General features: G+C 47.0%; 3 protein-coding genes across 3 annotated transcripts; 2 read left to right on the forward strand and 1 right to left on the reverse strand.

Annotated features, from left to right (window-relative positions):
• Positions 1-1,951: 1,951 nt before the first annotated feature.
• M437DRAFT_58355 (uncharacterized protein) lies at positions 1,952-2,599 on the forward strand (the record flags this gene model as incomplete). Its single annotated transcript, XM_041023388.1, has 1 exon — positions 1,952-2,599. One exon carries the CDS (start codon positions 1,952-1,954, stop codon positions 2,597-2,599), a length of 648 nt encoding a protein of 215 aa, XP_040875842.1.
• An 844-nt stretch (positions 2,600-3,443) lies between these two features.
• M437DRAFT_78592 (type II DNA topoisomerase) lies at positions 3,444-8,749 on the forward strand (the record flags this gene model as incomplete). The annotated part of the gene is made up of 6 exons (XM_041027014.1): positions 3,444-3,521; positions 3,575-7,921; positions 7,952-8,066; positions 8,097-8,138; positions 8,178-8,653; positions 8,684-8,749. 6 exons carry the CDS (start codon positions 3,444-3,446, stop codon positions 8,747-8,749), a joined length of 5,124 nt encoding a protein of 1,707 aa, XP_040875843.1.
• Positions 8,750-9,295: 546 nt separating this feature from the next.
• On the reverse strand, positions 9,296-10,471 carry M437DRAFT_18116 (cation efflux protein; the record flags this gene model as incomplete). The annotated part of the gene is made up of 2 exons (XM_041018936.1): positions 9,296-9,451; positions 9,596-10,471. Coding segments are annotated over 2 exons (1,032 nt in total), but the record flags the coding sequence as incomplete, so codon positions are not given.
• Positions 10,472-11,197: the final 726 nt, after the last annotated feature.

The following is an 11,197-nucleotide window of genomic DNA, read 5'->3' on the forward strand; positions in this document are numbered from 1 at the left end:
CTTATTGCTGCTGTTTTGGATCGGTCACGATCCTGGTGCAAAGTTTTACACCGCTTGTATTCCTCCGAGTTCTTGCAAACCCGGGCTCATAACCAGTTGAAAAGTATCGCCTGATTGTCGGAAGGTAGAACTACCGGAGGAATAGGTATCAAGGGGTGGAACCAATACGTGTGTGTTGATTGAGTTGGTTAACTACTGTTGCAATCCGAAAGCTCTTGTGTTGCGGATTCTCCGCATCACCTGACTTCCTCCTGCTACATCTGTCACCCTGACTGCCATATTGTAACAGAAGGAATCTATTATAGAATAATATTAATTTCCTTTTTTCTTATCTATTCTAATTTAGTAATTACTTACTAGATAATATATTACCCTAATATTATCTTTAGGTTTATAACTACTTATATTATAGCTTAGTCATCTATAAGGATTATTATCCTATTATACTATTTAAGCTTTTATTTAATCTAAAAAGTAAGTTCTATTTCTACTAATTTAGCTAAGTATATAGTAGATTTAGTATTATTACCTATATATTTTATCCTTACTCTCTTTATATCTAGGTACTAGGTAGTAATACCTACTTATCCCTAAATCTTACTTCTATTAATATATATAATAGTATAGTAGTAGTTCTACTTTACCTATCTTACTATACTTTAATATAGCTAGATAGCTCCTTTTTTTAAGCTTATAATATAGCTTTCTAGAGGTATCTACTATAGGCTAGCTATATTAGTTATAATTAGTTTAATTGTTTCTAGTTCTTATTCTATAATTCTATTTCTCTCTATATACTACTATTTAAGGGCTTATAAAGGTATTATCCCTTTCTAGTTATAGGTTCTTAGCTTTCTTACTTATAGGATTACTTAGTATATATTACTACTTCTAATCCTATATAGAGTATTTATATTCTATTATTAAATATAGAGTATAATTAGTATAACATTTATCTTAACTTCTAGGGTAGCTAGAGCTATAGTACACTATACTTCTATTACCTATCTAAGGGCTACTTTCTAGGCTAACTCTAGGATCCTAGTAATATTAGCTATACTTATTTTATTTCTATATCCTAGATCTAATCTATACTATACTATACTTATATATGTAAGCTTTAGGAGTAAGACTACTTTATATAGTTATATGCCTTACTATATTATTATCTTCTAGATAGATCCTAATATCGCTTAGAATCCCTTTATAGATATTACTATACTCTTATAGAGGTATTATATATAGTATAAGCTAGTAAGTTACTTATTAAGTACTACTTCTAGTAGCTTTATAGTTTAGCTTAGTTATATAGTTACCTTAAGAAGGATAAGTAGGGCTTCTATTTCTATATCTACCTTGTTTTTTATAAAATGTATTAGGACATATTTTTAGGGTATAAACACTAACCTAGTCCTTTCTACCTATTCTATTACTCTCCTATATATAGTAGCTAGAGTAGAGGCATTGCTAGCCTTTATATTCCCTATTACTAGTATACTTATATTGTTAATATACCCTATAACCATGTTCTCTAGATCTTTAATGTTAAGTAGGTCTATATTATAGAATAGGTATAATATCGGGGATAGCGGCGATCCCTATGGTATCCCTGTGCTTATAGGGATTAGGCTAGAGGTGCCCTCCTTTAGCCTGATCTCCGTTGTTCTTCCGTCTAGGTAACTTGCTAACCACCCCACTAGTTGTGGGTGGATGTGTCGCTTCCGTAGGTTGTGGAGTAGCCTCCGGTGCGATACATCCTGTCCGAGAGCTTCCCCACATTCTCCCACCTTCAAAAGTCGCAGCGCCACAACCTTTCGTCACTTTCAAACACATATTCAATCACAAAACTTTCAAATCAATCAAAACCTGCGCAACCACCATTGCTTTCTATACTGGAACTGTTAAAGCCACACAAACAGTTGTACATCCACACAACTCCACAACAAACACAATGGCTGAACGCAAAGGCGCCTACGGCGGCGCCCCCGCCAGCGACACCTCATTCCGCAAAACCTGGGATCGAGAGGAATACGCCCAAAAAGCCGCCGAAAGAGAACAACGCCTCAAAGACGAAGGACGCGCAAAATACGAAGCCGCGGCTGCGGGCAAAAAGTTCCATCGACGGGCTAGCACACCACCCGATGCTCGCGATACCGAAGCACGAAAAGCACGACTAGATGTGTCGGCGCAGATTGGCAAGACCATGCTAGTGCCTGCGGGGTCTGCAGTTGGCAAAAGAGGAAAAGGCGCTGGTTTCTATTGCGATGCTTGTGATTTGACATTCAAGGATAATTTACAATTTGTGGAGCATTTGAATAGCAAACAGCATTTGTATGCTACAGGACAAAGTGGAGAAGTCAAGAGAGCGACGTTGGAAGATGTTGTTGAGAGGCTGGAGTGGTTGAAGAGGAAGAGGGAAGAGGAAAAGGCAAAAGAGACTGTGGATTTGGGGACGAGGTTGGAGGTTGCGAGGGAAGAGGAGGAGAGGGAGAGGGCGGAGAAGAGGAGGAGGAGGAATGAGAAGAGGAGGAAGAATAAAGGGGATGATGGGGAGAGGGAAGTTAAGGTTGAGGTTGAGAATGATGGGGTTATCTGTTGATTGGACTTTTGCTGGAACGATTTGCAGCAGCATGCATCACACAGATGGACAGATTGCGCTAGCGACGACGTGGCTCTGGAAGACGACTTCAACAAGACTTGCGCTACGTCTACACCAGATGGCCATCTCAAAACCATATCAATACGACCCACAGCATCCATTGGACGCCATGAAGCTGTACACGAAGCATCTCTAAATTTCCATCCGCACGACTCTGCTTCAGTTCACGACTTTCTGCAATATGAGAATCGATGCTGAACAAGAGCAGTTTACCACGAGGATGGGGCCAGAGTGGGCTCAACTCGGAGTCGTTTCCTTTCCAAGGAGAGGCGAGCTATCAGATGTGGTCACATCCAGCAGCAAAAGCTAGATGAGAAGGCATGAAGTCAAACGACGAGGAAGCAAGCGATCAAGCATTTAACAATCGAGGAGTATCGAACAAGTCTAGCGATACATATGAAATGATGCTCCAGTGAAAGCATTTATCAGGTTGCCATTCAGCAAGTCAATATTGTTGTATCTGATGCAGTGCTTGTCTGTTCTACTCGTAATGATGCAGACGCGACTTTTCGTGTGATGGTCGTGAATTGATGATGCCAAGGCCGTGTGGATTTGCAGGGACGGGTGTTTTGGTGTGGAGTAAACAAAACAGTTTGGCTGCTGCAGCTTGCACATGCGATTCTTGTCGTGATTGCCCCTTCGAGTCTTTTCTTTCTTTTCATCCAACGACTCATACGCCCAGCGACTTTAGACGACTAGAGTGAAGGACTTGTCGCAAACTTCACTCATCCATGACTCTTGACTGAATACTGTAATCTGTACAAGCCCAATAGCCGGCGCAATCATGGACGACTCAATGGCAGAGTCCGACTTTGCCATGGATGCCAGCAGTGACTTTGAGCTTCCCAAGAAAGCTCCTGCCGTAACTATTGTCTTTTCTGCTTTTATTCACTCTCACTCTGACGACATTCACAGAAGAAGGCTCCTGCAAAGAAGGCTGCCGCTGCACCCAAACCCAAAGCAGCCCCCAAGAAACAAACCACTCTCAAGACCACCAAGACAAAGAAGCCACCGACACCAGTAAGCGACGGCGAGAACTCAGACGCCGACGTTCACTTCGACAACGACGACGACAGCCTGCTCGCAGACACTCCTCCCAAGAAGGCCGCCCCCAAGAAGGCTCCTGCGAAAAAGGCTGCAGCAAAGCCGCTACAAGAGATCGATAACGAGAGTTTCGCAGCCGAAGGCGCAGACATGGACGCTTCCGACAACGACAAGATGGTTCAGCCCAAGCCCAAGAAGGGCAGCGCCACCTCGCAATACCAAAAACTCACCCAGCTCGAGCACATCATCAAGCGCCCCGATACATACATCGGCTCCGTCGAACGCCTGGAGAAGCAAATGTGGGTCTACAACTCCGAGAATGAAGCCATCGAGAGCCGCGAGATCAGCTACGTCCCCGGTCTATACAAGATTTTCGACGAAATCCTGGTCAACGCCGCCGACAACAAGCAGCGCGACAAGAACATGAACGAAATCAAGGTCTGGATCGATCGAGAGAAGGGTGAAATCTCGGTGCGCAACAACGGTCGTGGTATTCCTATTGAGATGCACGAAAAGGAGGGCATCTACATTCCTGAGATGATTTTCGGTCACCTCCTGACATCCTCAAACTACGACGACGACGAGCAAAAGGTCACTGGTGGAAGAAACGGTTACGGTGCAAAGCTTTGTAACGTCTTCAGTACAAAATTCATCCTCGAGACGGTCGACTCAAAACAAGGAAAGAAGTACTCTCAGACATGGCACGACAACATGACAAAGAGGGACAAGGCCAAGATCACTTCGGCCAAGGGCGACGACTACACAAAAATTACCTTCTACCCAGACTTCTCAAAATTCAATATGGACAAGATGGACGATGATTTCGAGGCTCTGGCCAAGCGTCGTGTTTACGACATGGCTGGAACATGTCCTGGCGTCAAGGTCTTCCTGAACGATACCCGTATCAAAATCAACAAGTTCAAGCAGTACATGGAAATGTACACCAAGGCCATCAAGACCGAGAGCTTGATCAACGAAGGAGTCAACAACCAAGTCATTCTGACTGACAACCCCAACGAGCGCTGGGAAGTCGGTTTTGCTGTTTCCGATGGCTCTTTCCAGCAAGTTTCTTTCGTCAACTCTATCGCGACTACTTCAGGAGGAACCCATGTCAACTACGTCGCCGATCAGATCGTCAACAAGTTGCTCGAAATTGTCAAGAAGAAGAACAAGGGTGGTGTAGCGCTCAAGCCTGCTCAGATCCGTAACCACATCTTCCTTTTCGTCAACTGCTTGATTGTCAACCCAGCCTTCAACTCTCAAACGAAGGAGCAACTTACAACAAAGTCTTCACAGTTCGGCAGCAAGTGTGTGCTCAGCGACAAGTTCCTCAAGGATATCGCCAAGACGGAGGCCGTCAACAACATCATGCACTTCGCCCAGCAGAAGGCCGATCAGGTGTTGAAGAAGTCAGATGGCAATCGCCGTACCCGTATGAGCAACACCAAACTCACAGATGCCAACAAAGCTGGTACCAAGGACGGTTACAAGTGTACTTTGATCTTGACAGAAGGTGACTCGGCCGCCATGCTTGCCCTAGCAGGTCGTGCTGTAGTCAATCAAGATCTTTTCGGTGTCTTCCCTCTGCGTGGTAAGATGTTGAACGTACGTGATGCATCTATCGACCAAATCTCGAAGAACCAGGAAATTCAGAACATCAAGCAGTTCATGGGACTGCAGCACAAGAAGGAATACACCGACACCAAGAGTCTTCGTTATGGCCACTTGATGATCATGACCGATCAGGATCACGATGGCAGTCACATTAAGGGTCTTCTTATCAACTTCCTGCAAGTTCAGTTCCCCAGCTTGCTTAAAATTCCTGGTTTCCTTCTGGAGTTCATCACACCTATCGTCAAGGTATGGAAGGGTGATCCAAAGTTCCCCAAGGCGAAGAAGGACTTCTTTACAATGCCCGAGTACGAGGCATGGAGACAAGAGCCTGGCCACGACAAGGGTTGGGACCACAAGTACTACAAGGGTCTGGGTACCTCAGACACCAGAGATGCCGAGATCTACTTTAGTGATCTAGACAAGCATCTCAAGGAGTTTCACACCATGCAAGAGCATGAGAAGCAGTTGATCGACCTGGCTTTCAGCAAGAAAAAGGCCGACGACCGTAAGATGTGGCTCCAGAACTTTGTTCCCGGAACTTATCTCGACATGTCTGGCAAGGAGAAGATTACCTACGACGATTTCATCAACAAAGAGCTCATTCTCTTCAGTATGGCTGACAACTTCCGTTCCATTCCTTCGCTGGTCGATGGTTTCAAGCCTGGTCAACGCAAGATCTTGTACACAGCTCTCAGGAGAAATCTGAAGAAGGATGTCAAGGTCGTTGAGCTTGCTGGTTCAGTCTCAGGTTTGACCGCATACTCATATGGTGAAGCATCCTTGCAACAAACCATCATTGGTCTCGCTCAGACTTTCGTTGGATCCAATAACATCAACGTGCTCGAACCCAGTGGTAACTTTGGTAGTCGTCTTCAAGGTGGTAGCGACGCAGCCAGCGCTCGTTACATTTACACACGTCTGTCACCTTTCGCTCGTCGCATTTTCAATGCTCACGATGAGCCTCTTCTCACATACAATACCGACGATGGCAAGACAATTGAGCCGGAGACCTACATTCCCATCGTACCAATGGTATTGATCAACGGTGCTGATGGTATCGGTACTGGTTGGTCAACTTCTATTCCCAATTACAACCCTGCAGACGTCATTGAGAATATCAAACTCAGAATGGCAGGAAGCTCAAAGGCAGACATGAGACCCATGCAACCTTGGTTCCGTGGCTGGAAGGGAGATGTTGAAGATATCGGCAATGGTCGTTTCAAGTTCACTGGTACCATTGAGCACAAGGACAACAACACGGTCGAGGTCACTGAATTGCCTGTCCGCTTTTGGACTCAGGACTTCAAGGCTCATCTTGAAGAGATCATCAAAGCTGAGAAGACGCCTTCGTTCATCAAGGATTACAGCGAGTACAATACACCTGAAAAGGTTCACTTCATCATCACGCTTGATGACAAGGGTATGAAGGTGGCACTCGACAAGGGCTTGGAAGACCAATTCAAGCTCAGCAGAACCATGGCAACCACCAACTTAGTCGCTTTTGACGGTCAAGGTCGCATTCACAAGTATGAGACACCTCTTGATATCATGGAAGAGTTCTACCACATCCGTCTTGCATTCTACGAGAAGAGAAAGCAGTACCTTCTCAACGAAATGCAAAAGGAACTTGACAAGCTGAGCAATCAGTCTCGCTTTGTTCAGATGATCATTGATGGCAAGCTCGTTGTATCCAAGAAGAAGAAGTCTGTTCTCGTTGCCGAGCTTCACAAACTCAACTTCAAGCCCATTCCCAAGCTGGCCGATGCAAAGAAGCAGGGCGAGTTTGAGGAAGTCGTTGAGGAGGAAGATGATGCTGAGGATGCTGCACCTGGTCTCAATGACTTTGATTACCTCCTTGGTATGGCCATTTGGTCTCTGACCCAAGAACGTGTCGAGAAGTTGCTCAAGCAAATTGGAGACAAGGAGACCGAAGTTGATGCTCTTATCAAGCTCTCACCCAAGGATCTCTGGACCAAGGACTTGGATGAGCTTCTCGAGGAGTGGCACACTCAATTGGAGGTTGAGGAGACCCGTGCTAAGAAGTCGAAGAGCAAGGGCCGCCGCACATCTCACAAGCTCGGTCTCTTGGGAAACAGCAAGAAGCGCAAGTCAGAAGATAGCGACGATGATGACGATGATGACTTCGTTGTTTCTAAGAAATCGAAAACCGCCGCTAAATCATCTGCTGCTTCGAGAACTGCTCCGCCAGCAAGGTCTAAGGTCTCGAAGGGAGCGACGAGCCTGCTTGATAACTTCCTTACCAGACCGGCCGCCAGCAAGCCACCTGGTGTATTCCCTGTCGTTGATGGTATTGAACAACAACCTGTTGAACAACCTCCGGCAGTCAAGGCAGGTCTCATCCCACCTTCAGATATCACCAAGCCACTGGTGAAGAGAAAGATGACCAAGCTTGAAGACTCGGACGACGACATTGAGATGGTGTCTGAGCCGGTTGCCAAAGCTCCAGTCAGGAGAATTAAGACTTCTCTGGACACCGACGATGAGGATGAAGTCAAACCAGTTGCTAAGGCTGCGGCAAAGCCTGCTGCTAAGCCTGCTGCCAGAAAGAAACCCGTCATCGAGTCTGACTCGGGGGAAGATGATGTCGAGATGTTCGACGCTGCAAAGATGAAGCCCGCAGCTCAGCCTGCTACCGCATCTCGTGCTGGACGTGCTGCCGCAAAGAAGCCCGTCAAGTATGCCGCCGACTCAGATGAAGACATGTCTGACGACGACCTCGGCGACATCGGTAAAATGGTCAAGGAGATCCCCAGCGCAGTGGCTGGCCGCTCCCTCCTCAGCAACTCTGCTCATCGTACTGGTGCAAGCCACAACATCAAAACTTCACATGGCAGAAAAGAGAGTGTCGAGCCTGTCGACGACACAGACTGGGCAGAACTCGCCAAGGGCACTCCTGCGAAACCCATCGCTCAAGCCACAGCAGCAGCAAACTTCTCCGACGATGAAGACGTAAACATGGATGATGACAGCATTCTTCTCTCCACTCGCAAACCCCAGCCCCTCAAGACTATCTCCAAGACTGCGACGAAACCTACTGCCTCCACCACTGCCAAAGCAAAGAAACCAGCAGTGGCACCAGCAAAAACACTTTCTCCCGCTGCGAAAGCGTACGCAGCTAAACAGTCCAAAGCCGCCGCTGCAACTGCCAAACCCACCGCCAAAACATCTCGCAAAAAGACTTCTCTAGACAGCGAAGACGAAGACGATGATCTCGCTAATGATATCTTGAGTGATGATAAGGAAGAGGCTACTCCTGCTAAGCCTGCGGCTAGACCTTCGAGGAGAGCTGCTGCTGCTAAACCCAAGGGTAAATATGTCCTTGATGATGAAGATGAGGAGAGCGAGGAAGAAGATGATTTCGAGGAAGAGGATGATGGGGAGGAAGAGACGTTTAATGATGATAGCGAGTAAAAGGTGTGTGCGTGGTGGTCAAAGGGGGTTGCTTCAAGGACATCTCTGATGAGTGTTAGCTGGTCTTATTTCGTATCTTCTGGCTTTTCTTTTTCTCGCATGCATGGGTTCTGGGGTCATTTCGATGGGATGGCAAGAGGCGTTAGTAAGGAGGCATGATCCCATGGTGGCTAGCTTTTCTTTCTTCTTTCTTCCAATGCAAAAATTTCCTTTTGCTATGTTCTGTACTGCCCCACAATTCGCGTCGTTGAAGTCCCGTCTCCCGTGTGTGTCTGTATTGCATGCTTGACACAGCTGATGGGTGGACATATCCACAAGAGTTTCGACGTTGATTTACTGCGGTGGGATATGTGAAACATGCTTGTTTCCTTGACCTTTTTTTTTGGGAGAATCTGTTTGCATTTCGTTGACTTGATTTGCTTTGATTTGCTTTGCTAAAATCCAAGTACTATCTGCGCTGCGCTATGCTATGCCTTTATGCTAAGAATACAACTTCCGCATCTCTTTTCCTTTGTGTTTCTTTTATCAATCTCACCCAGTTTTCATACCTCCACCACACCAACACCTTCCTTCTCCTTCTTTTTCCACTTGTACAACCACATGCATGTTTAATTGCAAAAAGTAAGTTACGACTCTTTCTCGCACGTCTTCTGGGTCTGCTGCTCGGGCGCAAAACACGTGGATGACGCCTAGGATTTTTTTCTTCGGTTCTTCGTGGGCGTGGTGGTCGTGGTTATGATCGTGATCGTGAGGGTGAGAATGGTCATGGTCGTGATGATGATGATCATGGTCGTGAGAGTGAGAATGGTGGTCGTGTCCGTGATGATGTGCATGATCTTCTCCAACATCATCTTCGACCCAAAATCTCGGCACCGCATAACCCGTAACACCCCTCAAACCACTGAGTTCCTGCAACGCATTCTTGAGTCCATATTCCAGATCATCAGGAATAACAAGCAACAATTTGCCGCCCGAGTCTCTGACCAAAGGTACTGCAGCAAGGAAGATAAGAATGGCGATGACGATGGTGGCTAGAGGATCCCACAGGTACCAAGGCTTCCAGAGTGTGAGGATTGTACTGAGGATTACGGCGAGAGAACCTCCTGCGTCAGCGGCGACGTGGAGGTAGATGCCGTGCATGTTCTCGTTGCCGTGGCCGTGAGAGTGATCGTGTCCGTGATCGTGACCGTGATGGGCGTGGCCAAAAGCGAATAGTCCGACCATATTGACTAGAAAACCGAGTGTACTAACCACCAGCAACTCTTCCACATGGCGCAGTTCAGTGCCTTCCATAATGCCTTCAACTGCTTCCCAGACAAACTCCACACTAACCAGCATGAGGAAGATGCCATTTCCAAACCCGGCAAGCACGTTCAGTTTGCCCCATCCAAAAGGCATTTCGGGGCTGGTAGGCCATTTGCTGGCAACGGCTGCACCAAGACCAATGACCAAAGCCAAACAATCGAAAAACATGTGGACGGTATCGCTGAGAAGACCAAGCGAGCCACTGACCCATCCGTAAAAGGCCTGTACAAGCATGAATCCAAAGTTGAGGCAGGTAAAGTAAGCAATACGGCGAGAATCTCGCTCGCAAAGGATGCTGTGGTAGAGAGAGCCCGGTCGGCAGCGGGACAGGAGGAAAGAGGTAAGTAGTGATGTTTCGGCGTGCATGTGATGTTGGTGACCATGGTGGTGGTTGCAGTGTGTATGTGCAGAAGCATGAGCGTGAGTATGGGCAGCGTCATGGGCATGGGAATGGTCGTGAGAATGTGCGTGAGAGTTTGAAGTGTCGTAGAGAACGCCAACGTAAGACAAGGCAGCGATAGCACCATTGCAAAAAGTGCCAGGCCAGGTGCTAGGCGAGAAGAGGAAAGATGAAGTGGCACACAAAAGACATCCCAAAGCAAGACCGAGTTTTCTGGTGGTTCGAAGGTGTGTTGGGCGAGCAAAGAGGACCAGAGCTGCAGTGATGGCCATGGAGAATGTAGTAAAGGTGATAGAAAGAGGGGTGACCGTGGGAGCGAGAGAGAAGACAATGGACGCGGCGATGGTGAGGACCGAGAGGATGGCACCTGAATACAGAGTCGTGGTGATGTCCGATGGAGTGGCGATGAGAGGAGAGGTAGATGAGCCATTTGCTGGCAGTGGCGGGTGTAACAAGAAGACGGACATGAGAAGAGCTGTGTAGCCGGTAGCAAGATGATACATGTCAGCATATATGGTCAAGCCAAGCGCATCACCCAAGAAGCAAAGCAGAAGTGCAGCTAGAGTCGCTGGTCGAGCGGAGAAAGACGCAAAGAAGGACTTGGAGTGCCTGTCAAAGCAGGATAAGCCCGAGGCAAGCGCAATCAACAAGACCAAGCCAACTCGCAGGCCACCAATCTGTATAGCAGCGTAATACGGAAGACCGACTCTGAGGGTACTGGTGACCATTGCAGTTACTGACTG

This window comes from Aureobasidium melanogenum (genome assembly GCF_000721775.1).
Source record: "Aureobasidium melanogenum CBS 110374 unplaced genomic scaffold scaffold_28, whole genome shotgun sequence".
Classification (NCBI taxonomy): Eukaryota; Fungi; Ascomycota; class Dothideomycetes; order Dothideales; family Saccotheciaceae; genus Aureobasidium; species Aureobasidium melanogenum.